The sequence below is a fragment of the Anguilla rostrata genome, chromosome 12 (genome assembly GCF_018555375.3).
Source record: "Anguilla rostrata isolate EN2019 chromosome 12, ASM1855537v3, whole genome shotgun sequence".
Taxonomy (NCBI): Eukaryota; Metazoa; Chordata; class Actinopteri; order Anguilliformes; family Anguillidae; genus Anguilla; species Anguilla rostrata.
This window is the reverse complement of record NC_057944.1, coordinates 39,104,094-39,129,039: the sequence shown is the minus strand read 5'-3', so window position 1 is coordinate 39,129,039 and position 24,946 is coordinate 39,104,094. Positions and strand designations below refer to the sequence as shown.

The 24,946-nt window shown below is 37.3% G+C and overlaps 5 protein-coding genes across 5 annotated transcripts in view; all 5 read left to right on the top strand.

Moving 5' to 3' along the window:
• Positions 1 to 1,708: 1,708 nt before the first annotated feature.
• On the top strand, positions 1,709 to 2,796 carry LOC135236987 (olfactory receptor 1E16-like). Its single transcript, XM_064303659.1, has one exon. It carries the CDS (start codon positions 1,724 to 1,726, stop codon positions 2,672 to 2,674), a length of 951 nt encoding a protein of 316 aa, XP_064159729.1. The 5' UTR covers positions 1,709 to 1,723; the 3' UTR covers positions 2,675 to 2,796.
• A 2,703-nt stretch (positions 2,797 to 5,499) lies between these two features.
• Positions 5,500 to 6,455, top strand: LOC135235736 (olfactory receptor 1E16-like). Its single transcript, XM_064301521.1, has one exon. The coding sequence runs from the start codon at positions 5,502 to 5,504 to the stop codon at positions 6,453 to 6,455; it is 954 nt and encodes a 317-aa protein (XP_064157591.1). The 5' UTR covers positions 5,500 to 5,501.
• A 2,699-nt stretch (positions 6,456 to 9,154) lies between these two features.
• Positions 9,155 to 12,217, top strand: LOC135236340 (olfactory receptor 52Z1P-like). The gene is made up of 2 exons (XM_064302645.1): positions 9,155 to 9,333; positions 10,231 to 12,217. The coding sequence occupies exon 2, from the start codon at positions 10,255 to 10,257 to the stop codon at positions 11,200 to 11,202; it is 948 nt and encodes a 315-aa protein (XP_064158715.1). The 5' UTR covers positions 9,155 to 9,333; positions 10,231 to 10,254; the 3' UTR covers positions 11,203 to 12,217.
• Positions 12,218 to 14,477: 2,260 nt separating this feature from the next.
• Positions 14,478 to 16,297, top strand: LOC135236193 (olfactory receptor 52D1-like). Its single transcript, XM_064302426.1, has 3 exons — positions 14,478 to 14,629; positions 14,850 to 14,960; positions 15,094 to 16,297. The coding sequence occupies exon 3, from the start codon at positions 15,118 to 15,120 to the stop codon at positions 16,057 to 16,059; it is 942 nt and encodes a 313-aa protein (XP_064158496.1). The 5' UTR covers positions 14,478 to 14,629; positions 14,850 to 14,960; positions 15,094 to 15,117; the 3' UTR covers positions 16,060 to 16,297.
• A 1,591-nt stretch (positions 16,298 to 17,888) lies between these two features.
• Positions 17,889 to 24,946, top strand: part of LOC135236582 (olfactory receptor 52K2-like) — a 10,254-nt gene continuing 3,196 nt past the window's right edge. Inside the window, exon 1 of the mRNA XM_064303040.1 lies at positions 17,889 to 18,661. Within this exon, the coding sequence (XP_064159110.1) occupies positions 18,492 to 18,661 (170 nt within the window). The 5' untranslated portion in view covers positions 17,889 to 18,491. The remainder of the gene's footprint in view (positions 18,662 to 24,946) is intronic.

Genomic DNA, 24,946 nt, shown 5'->3' with positions numbered 1-24,946 from the left:
GACATGTTTAAGAAAAATACAAAAAAAAATAAAAATCCAAGCCACAAAATGGAAATAAAAGTTCCAAAGGAATTGCTCTTTCAAAGGAATGTAGAAAACAGCTGATGATAAAAACATTTACACAACGGGCTTATAGAATAATGGGGAAAATATATTTTTTGGGTGCAGTTCCCCTTTAAGCTACCACCTGATACTGGAAAATGTAGAGTAGCTTGTGGCAGCTCTGTTAGGCCTACATGTAGTTCCGCTACTCTGAAACACTGCCTAATGAGGCATTTCGGAAAACATATGAAGCTTCAAAGATGTAACAATATATTTTTTAAATTTATTTAAAACAATCATTTATTTTACCCGATTGACAAATAAACCAGGAGGTCCACTGATATTCATTCAACCTGCACAGCACTATTATCGTGACAATTGTGATCAAGATTATAAGCTTTGAAAAACTGGGCTCATGACTGTAAAATAGCAGCAATCATTGGGTGTTACATATAGATATAACATAATATCATAGTATTAAAAACAACACTTGGCTTAATGAGAGATGGGAATATGTTGGGATACCTCACAGGTGTTGATTGGTCTGAGCTGTAACGTCACATGCTGGTGTGTATTTTTACATGGTCATGTCATTATAAAAGGGTCTCAGATAGAAATGTCCCTTTCAATTATTCAGATGCGGCATTTGACATCAGAACTGTAAGATCTCAAAGCTTTCAGGAAAAAGGCCTTTTGAAAGAAACAATTATTTGACAGATTTTTTACTGTATGTGCTCTCTATATTTTAAACTTTATTTATATAAAATTTGAATTTATTTAAAAACTTTAATTATTCTTTATAACATTTTTAATGTTCTCTTTTTTTGTGCATCAGTGGTATTCCATCAGTCTTTGAATAATGCAGCCTGCTTCAAATCGGTTGCAGGTATATGATTATCAGAATGGATAAAGATAATTTCATATTTAATTAAGTTAATGAAGAATATCATTATTAAAATGGTATATATGGTCAAATTTGTGTACCTTGACAATTAGTATCAGCATAAGTGTGATATTTGAGGATATTTCAGATTATTTGGGGAAATTGTATTTAAAAGCAGATGATAATTGCTTTCAGTTTTTTTTAAATAATATATTATCAGCTGGTTTTACACTCTGTTAAACAACCAGCTTTACTAAAAAAGATTGGTCAAAAGTTTGTGCCCATGTTACTCGTGTCGCACGTTAACATGACCTCTCTTCTAAGGGATTTAAACAGCCGCTCTGTTTCAGTGGGCTCATAGTGTTTCATATGGACAATTTTTGAATTTCATACATTTGACGGTATCGTGTAGAAATGTAATGTGCAAAGAAAATATAATATAGCAGGTCCTGGAAAAAGTGCAAACAATGGAAATTAAATCATTTTCAGGTCTGAAATATAAAAGTTAAAGGAAGTACCTACGCGGACGTTTACGAGGGAATTCAACCAAAAACACAGGCGACACTTTGCTGTCCGAATCTCAATACAGAAATCGGAAATAAGAGGTCTGTAAATCTTGTCAATGTAAATTTTGCCTTTAAATTGCTTTCCTATGTAAATTTTATGAAAATGAAGAACTTCTAAAATGGTTAGGCTTCTCCAACACCATATTGCATAGGATGTAAGTCCTCAGTTTTAAAACATGTTCACAAAGACTCACATTCTTCTCCACAGCACTGACTCTACATCCAGGTGACCATGGAGAATGTATCAGCTGTGACGTCCATTATACTGACGGCCTACACCGAACTGGAAGATCACAGATATTTATACTTCATATGTTTGCTTCTTTTATACATTCTGATATTATTGGTCAATTTTGTTGTAATTTTGGTAATTTACAAGGAGAGAGGGCTGCATGAACCTATGTATTTGTTTATATGTAACTTAGCAGTGAATGGACTGTACGGCAGTACAGTTTTACTACCATTTATGCTTGGCCATTTGTTATCTCAGAACTATGAAATATCTCTGAACCATTGTCTGTTACAGGTATACGGTTTATTTTCGTATGGTATAGTTGAATTCACTATTTTAGCAGTGATGAGCTATGACCGGTATGTTGCTGTTTGTCACCCATTACACTATAACCTCCTCATGTCCCCTAGAAAAGTTTCTGCAGCCATTGTATTATCCTGGGTTGTTCCCTGTGTTTACTTTGCCCTTAATATGATAACAACTGCCAGACTTTCATTCTGCGAAAAGCATTTAAAAGAAGTTTATTGTTCCAATTTTCATTTACAGAAAATGTCTTGTTTTGACACAGGTGTTGAGACCATTGTTGGACTGGCATTAATTATTGTTTGTCCTGGTCCTCAGATTGCCCTGATACTGTTTTCCTACGCACAAATACTCAGAGTCTGCCTCTTTGCTTCTAAGGAACCTCAAATCAAAGCTCTGCAAACATGCACCCTGCACTTAGTGACTGTGATTAACTATTCTGTGGGAGTCTTATTTGAGCTCATCCACACTTCGTTTGACTTGAGTCAAGTACCTTATAACGCTCGCTTATTCCTGTCCCTTTACTTTCTGATAATTCCCCCGCTGTTTAATCCCGTCATTTACGGAATTAGCATTAGAGCCATAAGAGTTCAGATTTGCAAACTGTTTAGTGGTAAAGGAGAAGTAAATGGTCTCAACTGTAGGTGATGATTAAATCATTTTCTGTCTCAGTTATTTATATTTTGTCCTGGAGTTTTGCGCAATGCACAATCAGAACAGTTTAAATGGATAGTTCACTTTCTGGAGTTTTATCAATCTTTCTGGAGTTATTGCGGTTTTAGTGTGTGTGTGTTTTTTTCCACCTGGCAGTGTGTGCAATGAAGGATATTTTAGATACTTTGAGAAGTTTTTGATGATGCAGCTATCCAATGGCTGGTCTGGGGGCATTCAGTAGATCATGATTCAAAACAAAAATAAAAGAAGGGCTTACCAAGTGACACCAACTGATTTTTCTAAACTATGGAGGATGATATGGTGGTCTATGATATCAAAGGCAGCACTCAGGTCAAGCAGGACAAGAACAAAGATACATCCACAATCGAGGGAGAGAAACAGATTGTTCAATACTCGGGCAAAGCCTGTCTCAGTACTATGATGCTTCCTAAAACCAGACTGAAAACTCTCGTACACATTGTTATCCTGTAGGAAAGAAGAGAGTTGTTGTGCTACACATTTCTCAACAACCTTTGATAGAAATGGGAGATTTGAAATAGGTCTGTACTTAGCCAGGTCTGTCTGATCCAAATTTGATCTCTTGAGCGGTGGCTTGATTTCTGCCTTTTTAGAAGATACATAAAAGGGAACATAGCTGGATAACGGTGAAGAGTTAATTATATTAAGAATTGGTTTGCTACGAACAAGCAATAGCTCCTTCAGTACCTTTGTGGGTATGGAGTCAAGAGCTCATATGCTAATGAGTACCTGATGATGTCACAAATATACAAATGACATATGACATTATGTAGTGACTTTTTTTTCAGATGCATTAGGTACTTTCCGTGAGAAAAAGTTGGCAACACTAGATAGCCTAAATAAAAATAGTAAACTAGAATAGGCTATTTCAAGCCAATACATATTTATTGCAAATAAAAGTCCCACATCCTTATTTTGTTTTTAAAAAAAGTGCCAAGAATTATTCTCACAAGTTTGTATAAATTTAACCTCCCATTTTCACCTACTGTTCCTTTCAAAACTGATTGACAAAATCAGATTATTGCCTGTAACGATGCTGGGGAAGATAATATGAAAATGTAGTTAACTAAGCTGCCAATAACTTGACTCTGGAAGTAATTAAGCAACAGCCCAGCTACCAATAAGAGAAAGGTAGTCAACTAAACTAAAGCTACTTTATAAAAGCAGGCCAAGTTAACTACATGGAAGCTACTTCATGCAAAAACATAAATGAGGTCACATATAGGCCATGCCAGACATTGGCTACTGTTTCAGACCCCTTTTTTCTATGGTCTGCTTTGCAGACGCAGAGCTTGACTTCTCGTTCATTATGTGATTTCGTCTAATGATGGTTCACTATTGCTGAGGGAAAATAATCTGCGTGGAAAGCACAACAATATCTGCCTTTATTGATATTACTGGAACTCACTTTCATGCCAAGAAGGCAGAGAGTGAATATGATGTTCCACATGTGAACACGAAACTGTTGTGTGGACCCATGGCTATGTTTTCATATTGTAAAAATTCATTTTTAAAAAGCTGGTCATGCACTGCCTAATGAAGCACACCAGAAAACAAACGAAGCTTCAAAGATGTGACAAGATTTTTTAATTTAATTTAAAATAATGAAATTGATTTCCCTCTCATCCACCTGCCATGCACCCACGATTCATCAGAACGTCATTTTTTGTGACCCTACCCAGCCGATCCAGGGATAAACTGTGGGGTCCGCTCATTTTCAGTCAATCCACAAATAATTTTTATTATCTGGACAATTGTGATACAGATTGCAAGTTTTGAAAAACTGGGCCCAGTAGGGTAAAATGGAAGTGATAATTGTGGTGTTTAATCTAATATCATATTATTAAAAACAATACTTGGCTTAATGATAGACGGGAATATGTTGGATAACTCACAGGCATTGATTGGTCTGAGCTGCAACGTCACACACTGGTGTGTATTTTTACATAGCCGTGTCATTATAAAAGAGTCAAACAGAGAAATATCTCATTCAGTCACCCAGATGGTGTATGACTCAGAAAGCCTCCTGTAGGAAAAAAAGCCTTTCAGAAGAAACTATTAAATATTTGGAAGATTGATAGCGTACTGTATGTGTTATCTATATTTTTAACTTTATTATTTTTTATTTATAATATTTTTAACTTTCTCATTCTTGTACATCGTGGTATTCTATAAGTCTTTAAAAAAAAATTCTTTAAGTAATGCAGCCAGCTTTAAATCTGTTATTACGATGGTAATTCAAGATCAGTTCTGCTTCCATGGCCGCATTATTAATATGGACACATTTTTTATTTCATGACATTTGACTGTATTGTGCAGAAATGTATTGTGCAAAGAAAATATAGTAGGTTTTTAGAAAAAGTGCAAACAATGGAAACTGAATAATTTTTAGGCATGAAATATAGAAGTTAAAGGAAGATCTTGGACAATTACAAGGAACTTCAACCAAGCACACTACGACTGTTTAAGGGTAAATGCAATTCAATCAAACACTTTGGATCAATTCAGTGCTGTTTCTATAGGGGATACTTTGCTGTCTGAATTTCACTACAAAAACCATAAATAAGACATTTGTAGATATCGTAAATGTAAATCTTGTTTTTAAATTATCTTCATATGTAAATTCTGCATAAATGAAAAAAGACTCTCAAATGTTCATGCTTCACCAACACCGTATGTTAATTTACTTTGAGTATCGGTAGAATTTAACTTCTCAGTTTTAAAATATGTTCACAAACCCTTACATTCTTCTCCACAGCACTGACTCTACATCCAAGTGACCATGGAGAATGTGTCAGCTGTGACATCCTTCATAATGACAGCATACATTGAACTGGAAGCTTATAGATATTTATACTTCCTGTGTTTCCTTATTTTATACATTCTAATATTATTGTTCAATTCTGTTTTAATTTTGGCAATTTACACTGCAAAAGGTCTGCATGAACCTATGTATTTGTTTATATGTAACTTAGCAGTGAATGGACTGTATGGTAGCACAGTTTTATTACCATCAATGCTTGGCCATTTGTCATCTCAGAATTATGAAAGATCTCTGACCCATTGTCTGTTACAGATATACTGCTTATTCCTGTATGGTATAGTTGAATTTACTATTTTAACAGTGATGAGCTATGACCGTTATGTTGCTATCTGTCACCCATTACACTATCACCTCCTCATGTCCCCTAGAAAGGTTACTGCAGCCATTGTATTATCCTGGGTTGTTCCCTGTGTTTACTTTGCCCTTTATTTCATATTAACAACTGCCCAACTGTCATTCTGTGACAGGAATATAGAAAAAGTGTATTGTTCAAATTTTCATTTACAGAAATTGTCTTGTTTTGACACGAGTGTTGACAACATTGTTGGAATGGCGTTAATTATAGTGTGTCCTGGTCTGCCGATTATCCTGATACTATTTTCCTACGCACAAATACTCAGAATCTGCCTCTTTGCTTCTAAGGAATCTCAAATGAAAGCTCTTCAAACATGCACGCCACACTTAGTGACTGTGATGAACTATTCTGTGGGAGTCTTATTTGAGCTTGTGGAGAGTTCATTTAACATGAGTAACATCCCACACAAAGCTCGCATATTCCTGTCTCTTTACTTTCTGATAATTCCGCCATTGCTTAATCCGGTCATTTATGGAATGAGCATTCACACCATAAGAGTTCAGATTTTCAAGTTGTTCCTTGCTAAAGAAAAAGTAAATTCTCTCAACTCTAGGTGATGATGAAATAATTTAGTTTTTATGTAAATTCATTTGAGCAATGAGTAATCAGAACAGGTTAAATGGATAGTTCATTTTCTGGAGTTTTATTGATCATTCTGCTAATATTATTTCAGGTTTGTGGGAGTTTTTCCCCCCAATTCATCCAGGCAGTTTTGTTAAATCCACTCCAAACTTTATCCTGGTGTTGTATTCATCATGGAGTGCGACTGGAAAGAGATATCTGGTTTCATCCAGTATTTAAAGTATGTGTAGTCACTACAGAAAATACAAAATGACTTTTGGATTCCTTTGTTGTTTTTCAGAATAATTATGTCCTTTAGGTTTACTCAGTCCCATAGGTACAAACTGGTAACCGTTGGTACAAATGTGCTCTTTATTTAAAGCTTTTAACCCTGTCGGTACTGTATATAGTTTCAGAGATAACGGTCTACGTTCTGCTTTAAAGAAAAAGAACTCACTCCATGCCACTTTTATTGTTATATCAATACACTGTTTGCTTGTTCAGTTCACTCCCTATTTTCTAGCTTGTCATTCATCAACCAACAACACATCAGACTCTAATTGTGTGTGACCCACTCAAAAACACATTCCAACAACCACCTATCACAACAAAAAAGGCAGGGGTGGGGGACTTAGAGGCTCAGATGGGGACACTGCATTATGTAATTAAATAATACAGCCTGTATTATAGCCTAAATGGAGACAGCTTTCGCACCCAGACCCGAGAGGTGAGTGGTGGTATGGTGGAGTCAGTTTATTGCAGAAGGAGACCGGGAAAAATAGCTGTAGCAGTAAAATAGTAGGCACTGCATTTGTAAGGTTTTTAATTAAGTAGTAGTAGTGGTTGGTAGAATCAATGGCAAAACCACAGGGTTAAACTTCACATAACATAACATGATGATGAGAACAGGCCATTCAGCCCAAACAGTGCTTGCTGTTTTCCTAACAAAATTGTTCCTAGTGCTCTGATGACCTACAGGCTGGATAATATGTAACACCGTGTCAAGCCCGGTCTCGAAATCCCCCCCAACATAGACTGGGTGTGCTTTTTAAATTTAGTCATTTAATTGAAAATGAATTTTAAGGGTGTAAATGCTGTACACATTCCTCTGCATTCGACCTAAATGTGAGAAAATATTAAATACCATTCATTCCCCTTCAACAAAAGATTACATAATGTAGAGCACCAAAAACCATTCAAGAATGATTACATGAAAATATTACATATTTAGGTATGTGTACCATAGTGTGGCACAATGTTTTGCATTCTTTTTGCAATGTTTCATTAAACCATTCTGAAACCATTATAATAGACATATTATATGATGTATAATGGACAAAACACATTTAATTCATTTTGGGGAGATTTTGGATGGGTTTCTGGACTAGAAATCTTTGAACCATATACTGATGAAAATATATGAAATTCACTTTTGCATCATTTTCACTAGGGAATTACTGTGTCAAAACAGTTGATTTGTAGTGAAATACATGATTGTTTAGAGCAATCAACAATTAAGACATTTTGGGATAGATTTGGAGACACCAAGGGACACATCATGGTACACAGTGTACTTGCTTTCTGACAACATTTGTAGCCGCTAATGTGGTCTTGAAATTCAGTTGTGTAAATCGTCGTCTGTTGTGCAAGCAGTAGGCTATTCATTTAACAAAACAGTAGCAAGTTCCCACTTTGTAAAGTAGGCCTCATGATGTCCAGCAAACGAAAGTGGTAAGTTAAGGCCTAAAATAGAAAGCGCTATGAAACCCTCGACAAAAGATTGCTAATAGGCTATATTCCTGAAGGCTGTAACATATAGCCGTAACAAACACCACAGCCAATGCCATTATCTAACGTAATAACCTAGTATTAATTATTCCTCCTCCCTCCAGGTTTACGATTGTAAGCACATCCTCTCCCCTGCAGTTTGATGAATGCAAAAACAGATAAGCTTCATTTATGATAGGATTGGATCACTTAATCTAAATACCAATCTTCGTGATCAGAGTGTCACGGGAGTGGGGGGTTAGGACCCAAACGCAGAGTGAGGGGGAAAAACACAAAACTCCGAACAGTGAATAGAAACCAAGACTTTACTTTACAAAACAGGAACTAAAGCAGGGAACAAAAAGCCTCGCAGGGCAACTCTCAAAAACTACAAAGAAAAACTTCAAAAACACAGGAAACAAAGAAAATCCAAAAATCCAAAAGCACGTGGAAAACAGAACATGAGCAGGAACACACGGGGCAGAAACATGATCAGAGGCACACACGAACAAACACAACCAAGGATCCAGCACCTGAGTCAGGGAGAAGGGAACTTAAATAGACAAGACACTGACGAGACACAGCAGGGCACAATGCACAATCAGGCCACAGAGAGGGAAGGGAAAACGAGACAACCCAAAAACAATAATAGGATAATTGAAAGCAATAATACAATTAAACAGGGGGAGCAGGACACAAAACAGAAGTGCCGCCATCTGGCGGCCCAACAAGGAAAGACAGATGGAAACACAGAACCATGACACAGAGTCTAATTTATGACTGCTGTTGTCATTCCAGATATGTTTTGAAAAACTGGGCCCATAAGTTCAAACTGGAAGAAGTGGTCATTGTGGTTTAATATAACATCATTGTATAAAAACAAGTCTCAGCTTAATGCGATAAGGGAATATGTCGGATACCTCACAGGCAGTGATTGGTCAGAGCTGTAACGTCACACGCTGGTGTGTATTTTTACATGGTTCTGTCCTTATAAAAGACTCAATGTTGGAGATATCTCTTTCAACCATCCAGATGTTCTGCATGACCACAGAACTGCAAGCATTCTGAAACATTCCTCTGAAGGTAAAAGACCCCTTTCAAAAAGAGGTAAATCACTAAAAAATGTCCGCAAGACTTATATCATACTGTATGTGTTCTCTGTATTTTTAAGAAACATGCATTGTAGTATTATTTAAATGATACAGCCTGCTTTAAAATGAAAAACCTTACCGAACCTGTGTTTTGTAGTTGTTCCAATGACCATTATATGCACCTTTGTACATCGCTTTGGATAAGAGTGTCTGCTAAATAAATGTAATGTAATAATAATAATACGTTTCTTGAACATATATCATTAAATAAAAACATTAACGCAATAGAAAAAGTTCAAAAATAGATTCAGGTATAAAATGCTAAATATACAAGGAAACACTTCATCTATTTAAGTTCAGCATGAAGAAAGTAAATAAAGAATATGATTGAGATTTTAGAAATTATTAAACTATTTGAAAGGCAAAACATTTCTTAGGTTCACAAGGGAACAAGGAGGTATAAGTGGGAATTTATCAAATGATCAAAGCAGTTTTTTGCACTTTTTTCATCACATGGAAAGCTTTCCTGCTCATGCAGTAAAATACACCTTTGAGGCAGGGACGAGAGATTCGGTTGGGGTTAACATTACTGAAAAATTTAATTAAAGTTTTTTGTTCTTACACTTGAACATTCTGAGTGCAGGAACCACAAAAAAGAACTGACTAAGCTGAGTTTGCGAAGAAAAAGTATGAGTCTTGCATGTAATTCTAAGCTAAATTTAAGTGATTGCTGAACGACAGGTTACTTTCCATATCATTAGAATGTCAAGCTTGTTTTCAAATTAAGTTCTTATGTAAACGGTGTATAAATTAAAAGCGCTTCAGTGTAAGTGCATCTCCACCACCATTTAATTCAATGCCAGAAGGCTCAGTTTTAAAACATGTTCACAAACCCTCACATTCTTCTCAACAGCACTGACTCTACATCCAGGTGACCATGGAGAATGTGTCAGCAGTGACGTCCTTCATAATGACGGCATACACTGAACTGGAAGATCACAGATATTTATACTTCGTATGTTTTCTTCTTTTATACATTATGATTATAGTGGCCAATGCAGTACTAATAACAGTAATATACATTGAGAGAGGTCTGCATGAACCCATGTATTTGTTTATATGTAGCTTAGCTGTGAACGGAATATTTGGGAGCACATCTTTATTACCATCTATGCTTGTCTTTTTGTTGTCTCATAGTTATGAAATATCTCTGACCCAATGTCTGTTACAGATATATTGTTTACATTCATATGTTTACGTTGAATTTACTATTTTAGCAGTGATGAGCTATGACCGTTATGCTGCTATTTGTCACCCATTACACTATCACCTCCTCATGTCTCCTAAGAAGCTATATGCAGCTATTACATTATCCTGGGTGATTCCCTTCATTTACTTTGCCCTTTTTTTCATAATGACTGCTCAGCGCACATTTTGTGGCAGGATTATTGAAAAAGTGTATTGTGCCAATTTTTCTTTACTTAAACTGTCTTGTTTTGATATGAATGTTCAGAATATTCTTGGACTGGCATTAACTTTTGTCTCACCTTTAACTCAGATCCTCATGATACTGTTTTCCTATGGACAAATATTCAGAATCTGCCTGTTTGCTTCTAAGGAATCTCAAACCAAAGCTATTCGAACATGCACCCCACACTTACTAACTCTGATTAACTTTTCTGTGGGATGCTTATTTGAGCACATCCAGAGTCGTTTCAACATGAGTCATGTACCTCATAAAGCTCGCATATTCCTATCCGTACACATGGGCATATTTCCCCCATTGTTCAATCCTGTAATTTATGGAATTAGCATTCAAGCCATTAAAGATCAGATTTTTAGATGGTTTAGCAGTAAAAAAATAAGTGAACCCCACCCAATGTGATTATTAATGTAATTTACATTTTGTTCGTAACGCTGTACCCTGTATCACTTGGGTTGCCAGATGCCAGATTTTGGGCTGGAATTTCCAGTTTTCTAATTATTTGTAGGTCCAGTTTGTAGTCCCAACTGGACAATATAAATACCCAGTCAGGATAACTGAAATTTGACTGCTAGTATGCAACCAGTTTCTTCAATGTCCACTGTAACAGTTTTTCCTTACTTAACCCCTCCCCCCTCCCCCAAACCCTGATCAGTTAATTAAAATCTCGCCTATTTCTGCATGCTTGATTTTCGGTTTTGATTCATTCTCATTCTGGCAACCCTATGCATCACAAAGTAATTTAAAAGACGCTGTAACATGAAGAATAACGGAAATGTTGAAAATTTCTTGTCTGCATATTGCTTGGTTTATACATATTTAAAATATCTGTACTGTGAAGTATTAAAATGCTTTCAGTGACCAGGATTTTTTGTAACATAGACCACACCTACTTAGTTTTGCCACAACCAGTCAAACAAAATCATTTGTAATAGCAAGCACTAACACGGGGACACCCACTTTTAAAAAATAAATTTTAAAAACTGCAGGCCTCAAATTTACACCTAGAAGGACACATTGTAAATGATGAGTGCACATGTGATTTATATTTATTTTATAACATTTCATATGCGGCTGCTCCAAAGACATTTCCTCAGCCCATTACTGAAAGACTCTCTCTGGGCGGCAGACTCTCTCTGGCTCCTTCAGGAGGTTGTGTTTGTGGGTGGAGCTGGAGACCGAGCCAAATTAATTCATGCGTTGCACCTGCGCAACCTGCATTCCAGGGACAAACTCAGCCAAATTTGGGCTTCAGTGGTTCTTTGAATGGCTGCTTTAAATTGAGCCTCAGTCCTTGTGTGGGCTGTGTTGTGTAGCTCAAAGTGGGAAGACACTACTTCCTGTTACTTTCCGTTTTGTGCTTTTTGGTTTCTTAGGTTTTGGTCAGAGTAGGACCTGTCCTGTAAAGGCTTACTTGTGTTCATGGGCAGTGACCTGAATGTAAACTGTAATGTCACTTATGCGATCCTTGATTAAAGCGTTGTCACAATATTTCCCTCTCCGTCTTGTTTTTATCATTACTTAACAGGAACCTTGGTTTTGTTTGTTGATTTTATAAAAAATGTTTTTACCTTGGTTGATGGGTTAAACAACGGCTTGGCTGAATACTCGATTCTGATTGGTCTAAGGTTGGGCATCATTTCTCAGTAAAGGGACACCTCGGCCTTTTAACAGTTCTAAAATCAATGTGCTACAAAATTCAGCATTCTAAAGCAGTTTAAACAGCAACATTATTCTTTCACTTTTTAATTGTTTTTACATCCCCTCCCCTTTTCAATTGCCCAATTTCACAATTGATGGCAACGTTGAATCACGTTTCTAATTACTGTTGCTAGTTTTATTTACGGTTGCCAACCATCCCGCAAAATATGGAATCAACTGCAAAATACGGCCTACTGCGACTGGACGACTTGAATCGGCTGCAATGGCGAGCACCGGCATCAGACGTTCTGAGACGAGTGGATCACACTGCTGCAACTCCCCTCAGCAACACTCTAAACGGTTTTGTTGCGTCGCAAATCTTTGGTCTGAACTAGGCTTTAAGGCCAGTTCAGATCAATGATTCGCAACGAGACGAAACGGTTTTAGAATGTTGCTGAGAAAACTGCGGTGGTGTGAACTGGTTATATAATATACACTGTTTCTGTAATACACACTCATTTGTGAAGCCTGGGTACCTTCCAGAATAGCTGTGTGTAATACCACACATGCCGTTTACACTGTTGTCCCCCTTTGTAGTACAATATGGCTTGCTTGACAATTAATTAATCAAATAGGCAACAGAGTAAGCTTTCTAACTATGTATAACAGGTCTAATTTTCCTTTTGGAATAGTGTTATATAGCTCAGCGCAACCAAAAGTTTTATGTCATCATTGCCGCCTTACCCATTCACTCTGTGGTAGCAGTAAAAGACACTGCACCCAGTGAAACGTTATCAATGAGTTTAATAATTTCTTGGAAAATATTATTCTTGAGAACTTCTGAGCAGGGCTAAGGCATATGTTTGCTGATAGACCGAGCTGATGTCCTGTTTTCTGGACTTAGAAGAGGCCTTTCCAAATCATGTCTAATCAATTGAATTTACCACAGGTGGATTCCAATCAAGTTGTGGAAACATCTCAAGTATGATCAATAGAAACAGGATGCACCTGAGCTCAATTTTGTGTGTCACAGCAAAGGGTCTGAATACTTATGTAAATGTGATACTTCAGTTTTTTATTTTAATAAATTTGCTTTGTCATGATGGGTTGATTGTGTGTAGATTGATGAGAATAAAAAAGAATTGAATCAATTTTATAATAAGGCTGTAACATAACAAAAAGTGGAAAAAGGTAAGGAGTCTGAATACTTTCCGAAGGCACTGTATGACCTTTTTTCTTTGTGCTGGAGGGATATTTTCCTAGGATAGCTTCCTATCTTTCAGGAAACAGCAAATGCTCTGCTGTACGCATAGTAGTTATGGCTATTACAGTTAGTTATGACAGTTAGCATGGGCAATGGCTGACCCAAGATCGCAGCTTGTGTCTGCTGTACACATAGCCTTGTTTGAGGTGGGGTTGCTAGGACGATCTTTTTGGCAGAGTTTATGAGAGTTTGAACTTTGGGGGGGAGGCATTAAGGGGGGCGGGGGGCTCTGGGGGTCCTCCCCCAGGAAAGTCTGAGCATCAAATACTTCATTTCCTGCATTCTGTTAATTTTTATGCACCAATTTGTGCCTTTTCTGCATCAATTTATGGTGGAAATGTCTTTATTTATGTAAAGGAAAACACAAAATTCAGTTTTTATTTGGGGGGTAATGGTATTATCAAACCATTAAATTGATTTCTAATAGTGCAGCATCTAGCAGACTTCTAATAATGCATCATCTATTCCCTAGTTTATTTATGACGTGATAATGCGGTTATAATGAAGGTGTTTTTCCGTACTCTTCATGATTTACTTGTCCGAAGATGGCAGAAGTTACCGATAAAGAATAAATATGACTTTTAGAAGTGAAAGTGTGTGTTTTGCAGGACATTGTAAGTGTGATTTCAAACTAATTAAAAGGTGAACTGACTTAAGGGAATTCTGCAGGTCCTCCAGTTCTAATGGCTGCTGACTGGTGACGTCCACAACTGAAGGCTATTTTTTATATGACCAGCTCCCTATAAAAGGCACAAGAGTGGAGCTGTCCTTTCAGTTATCCAGAAGGTGTCACACACCTGCTGGATAATCACACCCCTAACACAGCAGGTCTGAAGATCAAAGAGATCCTTTTAACATGAAATTGCACTCCAGTTTTTTTTTTTTTGGTTTAAAAAAAAATTATTTTTGTCTTGAGCACCAATGGTAAGTGTAACACTGTTTATTCCTCTGTGGTATAGAGTAATTTAATGAAAAATTATTTCTGGTACTATCAGTGTGGGATGCATATTATTTTGAGAGTTTCCTGATGCCAGTGTTGACGTTTTCTCAAACGTCTTAGTGTAATCATTTCCTGTTGATAAACAACAAATAGAATTAATTAATCCATGTTTATTTATATCTACACTATGCCTTGTACCACCAGGTTACCATGGAAACTACATCTACTGTGACATCCTTCATACTGATGTCATTCACCGAACTGGAAGATCGCAGATATTTATACTTCATATTTTTCCTTCTTTGATGAGCCTAGGTGAGCTGAAGGCTCTTCTCATCCCCATGGTCTTATGTGAATTGTTTGTAAACAAATAACTCTAACAGTTAACTCTGGCTGTAAGTCCTCAGTTTTAAAATATGCTTACACACCTTCACATTTTTCTCCACAGCACTGACTCTACATCCAGGTGACTATGGAAAATTTATCAACTGTGACATCCTTCATTTTGACGGCATACGCTGAACTGGAAGATCATAAATATTTATACTTCATATTTTTACTCATCGTGTACTTTCTGATATTATTGGTAAATGCAGTTCTAATTGCAGTAATATGCATAGAGAGAGGTTTGCATGGGCCTATGTATTTGTTTATATGTAACTTAGCAGTTAATGGAGTGTATGGTGGTACCTCTTTATTACCATCTATGCTTCACCATTTGTTATCCAATACTTATGAAATATCTCTGTCCTTTTGTCTATTACAGATATACTGTTTACACACATACGGTGCAGTTGAATTAAATATTTTATCAATGATGAGCTATGACAGATATGTTGCCATTTGTCATCCATTACACTATCATCAGATACTGTCTCGTAGAAAAGTTTGCACCCTTATTACATTATCTTGGTCTCATGCCCATATTCTTTTTGGACTGTTTTTCATATTAACTGTACAGCATACATTTTGTGATGCAATCATAGAAAAAGTATACTGTCTTAATTTTACATTACTCAAACTGTCTTGTTTTGAAATTTCTTTGGAGAGCATGGTTGGCTTTGTTGTTGCTAGTTTTGCACTTGTTCCACAGCTGCTCATGATACTATTTTCCTATGCACAAATACTCAGAATCTGCCTGTTTGCTTCTAAGGAATCTCAAGCAAAAGCTATTCAAACGTGCACCCCACACTTACTGGCTGTGATTAACTATGGAGTGGGATGCTTTTTTGAGCTCATTCAAAGCCGGTTTAAGGCGACTCATATACCTTATAAAGCGCGCATATTTATGTCCCTTTACTTTATGGTAATACCCCCTGTAATTAATCCTGTCATTTATGGAATTACCATTCAAGCAATCAGAGTTCAGATTCTCAAACTCTTTAGTGGTATGAAAAAGTTGGTAATTAAGTAATTTCAAGCTTGTTTCTTTATCACATATTTAAGCCAAATATTCTCATTTGAGTTATTTACTTTTTAGAATCCGTGACACACTCTAATGATGCAGATACAGATATATGTGTGTCATACAGTGTAAAATTACCTGATTTGCTTGACATTATAAAAAAATTGTGTGAATTCAAAGTGCATTTGTGCTTCCATTATATATTGGTGGGTTTGTATTTTTTTAAATAAACATATTTAATGTCTGATTTTTTGTTTCTTGATTACTTCAGATTAAAGATTAAATTACTTAATACATTGTCACTATAGATGCCATAAACCATAAATCCAGTTGTAAAATATTCAGGCAAGCACTAATGCTAATAAAAAATATAAAAAATCTATTTTCATTCTATTGAAGGGGCATTTCAATGAATTCATGCCTATTCTAAACATGAAATGGATCTTCAGTTTTTTGATATTCAATAATCACAGGTGGTGTTAAACCTCATAATAACTAAACCTTAAAAATATGAATAACAGGAACACCTAAATAATATCAACTACAAAACATTCCACCCTTTAAATATTACAAAAATTCTATCCGAGTATTAACAGTTTCAAACGAAACATTAATTTTCACAAATATCCAAAAGAAAATACATGTCCTTTTCTTATTTACATCTAAAGAGGCAAAGCCTTTCAGATGTGTAACTGACCCAGGTTTTAAGTGGACCCACAGGAGGCAAAATGTGCTCCAAAAACTATGAGACACTTCCTTACGTTGCTGAGTGAAGTTTCCCACAGAAAATTTCATCAACATCTTTGAATTGCCTGGCATATGTTACAGATAGGATAGGGTCAGGATAGTGTTCATTGTTCTCGGCTAGAAATAGCTGTACAAAATAAGTAATTGTACCTTACTGAACCCATGTTCAGCAGTTGTCTACCATCATGAAAATGCACTTCTTGTACGTCGCTTTGGATAAAAGCGTCTGCCAAATGAATGTAATGTAATGTAATGTAAGATATTATTTTTGCATTCCAATATGTCACTGGACATATCAGTCATTTTATTTATAATGGACATGATCATCAAATTTCCTGCCTCTCGCCCAATGCACGCTGGGATAGGCTCCAGCACCATTTGCACCATTCGCCACCCGCCTGCCCAGACCCCGTCTATGGGTTTATGGTGCAGGCCGTCGTCTGGCGGGTTGGTCGTGTCGGGGCTTTACCATGCAATGTGCGCATGTTTCACAGTCTACTCAAAAGGCAATCGGCCCATAATGTCTTCTCACCATCTGATCGCATCTTGTGTTCCGTCTCTGCACTGGAGGGGTATTCGGCCCTACCACATCCCTAGCTATTTTTATATAAGCGATACGTTGACACTCAGGGCATGTCTGACAAAATTTGGTGACTTCTGCAGTCATACCTGGCCAGGTGACCAGGTGACCAGCCATTGGCACTGAATGACCCACTTCAAGCACTTTTGCCTAACAAATGAATGGCAAAACTAACCCTTATGGACCCAAAAATCATTTTCAACTACAAATTCACCAGTCTGTACTTTCTCAAAGCACTGAACTAAAGAATCATCCTCTCTTTGCAATTTAGCCAAATTCCCCAGGAAGATGTCACTCGGAAAAACCGTCTTCTCTATTTTTTCTAGTGTGCCTCCGTGCTTACATTGCCTACGCTCCCTACGTGATTTACGCACTTAAACATTGGGTTTAAAATCGATTTCGGAGTCTGCAAAAGGCGTCTCTAAGCTGAGGGCCCTATCAAACAGCGCGTGACAAAACCCTGAGCAGGCGGAAGTAACAAATCAACAATCGGGAAGTCGTCGCCCAGAACAACGTCATATGGCAAGTTTTATACAACCCCAACACGCAAAAAAATGCATTGTTTCGAATTATTAAATTAACTTCAGCAGTAGGGTAACGTTTTACATCGCCATGAACACATTTTAGATCTACTACTGGCCCGCTAATAGTAATGCCATCGATCAAGCCTGCGGGGAGTTGTGATTGCGTGCTACCCGTTTCAACCAATGCGGTCGCGCGTTTACCAATGTGCGTGATCTCGCAGACACGCTTGTTATTTTGAAATCTGGATGGCGGAATCGAAGAAACTTGTGGGGCACAACACAAACAGATCCAGGACTATTTTAGGGGCCATGCATTGAGCTGCTTTATGTCCTCTGCCTGCACAAAAATGACAGATGATACCCTTATCCTTTCTGTGCCTGTCAGTGCTAAGGGACTGCATATGCTTTGATTCGAATCTAAACTTTTGCACTCCACTGCCGCTATCATCCCAACAACCTACCCGATCTAGCCGATGCTCACCTCTCCTCCCGAAACTATCAGTGGCTTTTCTTGCCGCAAGGTAGGACTCCGTCAATGAAGCAGCCTCTGCGGCGCTTGCGGGACCCCTCTCCAAGACGAACACGCGCGGATGTCTTGCCTCAGGATGTATATAAACTGCCCCAACACCATCGCGTCGATCGCCGCCAGGACTGTATTTTCCTCGGGAGGGATCCACTTCTTCGCCAGCTCCCTCAGTCGGACATACAGCTCTCTCGGCGTCTCGTTTGGCTGCAATGTGACTTCACGAAACCGTCTCCGGTAAGTCTCTTGGTTAATTCCATACCTTTCCAAGATTGCTTAGTTAAGACGAATATAACCGTTTATATAGGCTAGTTAATGTCCATAGCAACATAAGCTTCTTTCGCCTTACCGGACTGCTGGCTCGCCAGCCGTACTGACCATTTCTCTGGAGGCCACTGACAGGTCTCGGCGATTCTTTCAAAACATTGCCATATACACTTCGATTTAATCTTTGTGAGCTTTGGTACTTTAAGGCCAGGACATAGTCTGTCGTTGTATCTTGCGGCTGGCAGTCATTGCGGATGTCCGCGGTCGATCAGACCTTGCTGTAGTTGGGGTTGCGGTTGGCTTGTGGTGTTTGGGCATCCTCCTGCTTCAGTTGTGGCTGATGGATGTAGATACTCGCTGCGCCCCCGGCTTTTGCACCTAGTAGCTCGTCTGGTGAATCACCCGTATGCCTCTGCCTATGGTTGAATGCCATCTCTGATCCGTAGCATGGTTTCCTCCATCTCTCTCCACCTCCGGTCTTGCCTCCTCTCTCGCTCTGTTCTCTTCCAGAATCGCCTTCATCACCTGCGCCAGCTCCAATAAAGGGCTGAGCTGGTCCGGTTAGCAAAACAATAAATAAAAAGTTTAAAAAACAGCGAATGATTGACTAAAGAAATCTTAGCCTGACAAGACCATTTCAGCTAAACAATCGACTGACTTAGGCTACTAAAGGAACTAAACAAGATAATGTCTGTAAAGTCCTGTTTAAATTAGATTGGTCCGTGAGGAACGACATTTCTTTCCCGTATACTATGTATGTGGATGAATGACAAATAAACAAACTTGAACTTGATGGAAAGGGGGCTATTGAAGATATCATTTTTTAACACAGCTTGGACTGTCATGACACTCCACCCTTCTGCAACCCCTCCAACTTCCAACACACTAACCAGGGAAGTGGCCTAGTTCATAAGGATCAAGCCTTCAAAACCAAGGGTTGTCAATTCAAATCCCAAAGCTGCTGTCTCCAAAACATAACACGGATGTTGTCAATGCATTCAGGATGATTTTTATTATTCCCACACGTGGAAATTCAGTTGTCCACACTCACTACAATCCCATGGCAAAATTGCTGGAAAAAAAGGTTTTTGATGTCCTTGATTCATAAATATCATGTCCCTGGCCAAACACGGATTGTCCAATTCTCATAAAACCTTTGCTTATTTGCCTGTGTCTGTCTATCTGTCTGTAAAGTCTTTGAGCACCAAGGTGATTTTGATGTTTTTTTCCACAACTTTTTTTATCTTATTTTTTATTTTATTTATTTTTTATTTTTTTGCAGATTAAAGAGGTTTATCTAATGGATAACTCGTCATGCAACCCATTTTGATCACTATCAGGAAATATCCAGCTTAGGCCTGGATATGATATGGGTTAGTTGGTAGGCCCAATTATGTGAGGAAAAAATCATTTTCACTTACTAAAAAATATTTGTTCACTTGAGTATACAGTATCTCCTAAACCAAAGGTGTCTGATCAGGAACCTGAAAGCACTCTCACTATTTCTAGACATTTTAAATTCATTTCATTTCATTTGACCAGGCAGCCAGCTGTAGGAAAAGACCTGGTGGTTCCAAACTTCTTCCCTTTAAGAATGATGGATGGAGGCCACTGTGTTCTTTGGGACCTTCAACGCTGCATACATTTTTTTGTACCTTTCCCCAGATCTGTACATTGACACAATCCTGTCGCAAAGGTCTACGGACAATTCCTTTGACTTCTTGGCTTGGTTTTTGCTCTGACATGCACTGTCAACTGTGGGACCTTGTATAGACAGGTGTGTGCTTTCCAAATCATGTCCAATAAAATTTACCACAGTTGGATTCCAATCAAGTTGTAGAGACATCTCAAATATGATCAATGGAAACAGGATGCACCTGAGCTCAATTTTGAGTGTCATAGCAAAGGGTCTGAATACATATGTAAATGTGATATTTCAGTTTTTTATTTTTAATAAATTTGCAAAATATTTCTAAAAAACAGTTTTCGCTCTGCCATTATGCGGTATTGTGTGTAGATTGATGAGAATAAAAATGAATTTAATCAATTTTAGAATAAGGCTGTAACGTAACAAAATGTGGAAAAAGTGAAGGGGTCTGAATACTCCAAAGGCACTGTATTACAGAAATATTATAAACACCAAAGCATTCGAAACCATTGGCCACAGCAGTGTACCTGTATGCTACAAATAAGTATTTGTGTGATTTTGCGTTCCAGTTCTTATTGCAAGTGAGTTTATTACAACAGAATAATGGCAAACAAAACAGACACATGCCTTTTTATTTTTTGTTATTGTGAGCTGCTTCTCATGCTGATTGCCGTATTGATGTGTCGTGATCAAGACGTGATCAAGATATTTGCTTCCCTTACAGTGTAACTTAATTATGATGTTGATGTTTCTTTAACAATATGACAAGTTTACTTTTAGTTTAATTTTTGTTTAATTTCTGCCCATTGAACTTCATTCATCATTCAGTTAAAAATAGTCCTGACAAGATTTGCCTGATTGGCCCAACTTAATTTCCCCAATGTATTGCAATGTATCTTGGTGTGAAATGTAAATATGCAAGAAGTTGGCAAAATTTACTACCTGGGAAAAGGGACTGAATTCTACAGGTAGAAATAACAGTTTTCTTGTCCTGCTGCAAAACAACCAGTGTCCAGACATTTTATTGAGCCTATCACCCAGTGGAATTCCATTTGAACTCATTATTGGCTTAACAATGTGTTAAAAAAGTGAAACATTTATGAAACTACGTCATCACCTGCAGTGGATTTAACTTATTTTTACACGCAATGAACAGTTTGAAAATCTGAACCCTGATGGCTTGAATGCTAATTCCATAAATGACAGGATTAAACACTGGGGGAAATATCAGAACGTAAAGAGACAGGAATATGCGAGCTTTTTGAGGTACATGACTCATGTTGAAACGAGTCTGGAAAACCTCAAATAAGCATCCCACAGAATAATTAATCACAGACAGTAAGTGTGGGGTGCAAGTTTGAAGAGCTTTGGCTGAGATTCCTTAGAAGCAAACAAGCAGATTCTGAGTATTTGTGCATAGGAAAATAATATCATGAGCAGCTGTGGGACAATTATGAAAACAGTTACAACAAAGCCAACTTTGCTCTGAATAGAAGTTTCAAAACAAGACAGTTTGACTAAAGCAAAATTGGCACAATACACTTTTTCTATGATCCTGTCACAAAAGGTACACTGTACTGTGAATATGAAATAGAGTCCAAAAAGTGTAAAAGGATAAATCCAGGACAATGCAGAAAGTGTGCACACTTTTCTATGAGACATTAGTTGGTAATAGTGTAGTGGATGACAAATGGCAACATATCGGTCATAGCCCATCACCGCTAAAATGCTAAATTCAACTGCACCATATGTGTGTACACAAAAGATCTGTAAAAGACAAGCAGCCAGAGATATTTCATAAGTATGAGACATTAAATTACCAAGTACTGATGGTAATAAAGATATAGTGCCATAAATTCCATTCCCTGCTAAGTTACACAATAAAAAATACATGGGTTTATGGAGACCTGTTTCAATATAAATTACTGAAAGAAGAATTACATTTGTTAATAGCATAAGGATGAACGATGACAGGAAACCTGTGAAGTATAAATATCTATGGTCTTCCAGTTCAGTGTATGCCATCAATACGAATGATGTCACCACGGATCCATTCTCCATGGTCTACTTTCACAGTGAGTCCTACAGGGATTATAAAAATGGAATGGATTTATTAACCTTTTTTTTATGTCAGTAGAAACCAGGACTGCATTCATACTGTTCTTAAAGCAGACATCCTCGGCTTAATTAAATCACCTGTGGCAATTAATTAGCACTTTAAGACTGGATATACAAGATATCTAGATTGTTTCGGGTCGCGACGTGCATTCTTCAGATGAGACTCACTATCTTCATGAACTAATGACTTGACACTGTCTTTTAGCACTGGGGTGTTATCTCCAGCATCCTAGTCGAATTCCCACAAAAATTGAATCTGAAATTGGCTGCCTAACCAGGGCATCTGATTGGCTACACAATACATTACATCCTTTACCCACTTCTATCCCTTTTCTGTTTACACAATATTGCTGGCATAAGACTGAATAACATACCTCTATGAAAGATCAGGCTCATGCTATATTTGCTTTACTACTACTACTACTAATAATAATAATAATAATAATAAAACTTATTTAATTATATATATATATATAATTTTAATAATATTTACACCAGGAAGTACCTGCCATGAGTAATGTGTTAAACAGACAGAGAACATTTCAGCCAAAAATAAATGCGTACATACCCAGCTGACATATAATTTAGCATTGGCTTCCACTAAAATTACTTTTATTCGCATTTTGTTACTTGTAGCTATGATCCTGTTGGTGTTCCGGGGACAATGCACTTATGGAATGGAATCTACACTCAGGCTTCTTATAAGGGATGAGCCCACATAAACACAGCTTTTGTAATCCGTTGGTGATGTCACCGCTGGGTTACATCCAATGCACTTACAGTGATACTACATATATTATAATTAAGTACGAATCCCCCAAAGGTATTAACGCCAACACCATGTGTGTTAAAGGAGAAGCAGCAGGAGAGGTGTTTGGGGGAACACCGGAAAATTTTCATTTGGGCCTCACAAATGTATTTGGTTTGAAAGTTCTCAATAACAGTTTAAAAGAAAATTGTCTTTATCTTTGACCTTGCGCTAGTTACTGTGAGATGGCAGGCCTGCCCTTGGCTTACCTGTCAGAGTATTTTCATTGGCTGGCAGTTACAGTACCCTGCTTCACATCTTGTTTCTCACTTCATGAAAGTTCAGTCATCTTTGCTGCCCATGAATTCACTAGCTGGGTTCTCACTAAAGAAGACAGATACAACTGTTGCCAGGACAGTTTGATTATTGTGGGCCACGCTTTGCAGTTTGCAGGCTAGAATTACTAAAGCAATTGTCTGGAAACTTGTTTGGTCATCTTGTTCATTTTGAGCAAAAAGGGATAGGCATCACAATGATTTAAGAAAATGTTCATGCTGGCTAAAATGACAGCAGCAGCCAAAATTAAGAACATGAGACCATACTCAAAGTCCAGGAATGTAGTCCATAAATAAAAGCTGAGAATGTGCACTGTAATCACATGTGGATTGTTTGATTACAAATCTGAAATTGTGAAGTACAGAGCCAAAGCAAAACAAACAAAATAAATGTGTCTCACTGTACATTCTAGCTGTCATGTGGGACTCTGCTAATTTCACAAGAAAAGAGTTTGCCTCTGTAGTTCAGCAAAGAGTTTGCCTCTGTAGTTCAGCACGAAATGACATACCTTTAATCCGTTAAAGTAATCATGATTTCGTGAATTTGGAATTGCACTCATTGACAAAATTATCTGCATTTGTACTGGGAATGGGGAACAGTGCCAGTGAGCTGTTGATTTATTGGGGAGGGGGGGATTTTGCTTTCTGTGGCTTTACTCAAGACTTGGATTAATTGCACATCTGAAATGCTTTACCTCTGTAGATGCAAAAAACAAAAAAAAAACAAACAAACAAAAAAGAGATATTTCCTTCTGGATATGAGTGAAAATAAGCGTTTCCTTTGAAACTGTAAAAAAAAAAAAGAACAGACATCACTTCTATCATATATGAGGGATTTAAGTATCTGGTCCTAAATTGTATTTAGGTGTTCACTGGTGTTCATTTTTTTGACTTAGTGATGAGGTGTTACACGATGGCAGCATATTAAGAAAATGAAGGGCCATTTCACATTTTTGTAGGGATAAGTACATTTAAATTTCCCATAATTGTCCTTCAAGGAAGTACAAATAGTGTGTTTAATACACAAATGTTATTTGCTTATGTTTTATGTCTTTATTTTTGTTTGTGTTACTGCTTTCCATTAACACCTGGATTTATGGCTAATGACAACTGACCGAAAACAGTTCATTTTGTTATTTTGCAATTCTTGAAGCCACCAAAAAACAAGGCACCACATTTTAAATATATTTATTTTACAAAGAAAAAAATGACCAAAATCTTATTGAGCCATGAATACATTTTGAATCCACTCCTGCAAATTATGTGATTATACACTGGCTACCTTAACATTCCCACCAATACCCTGATTATTAGGAGTAATCAGTTTATGCCATCATTTAGATTTGTGTATACATATGGATATAAGTAATGTGATTACTCAAATAGCCACATTTAAATGATTTTTT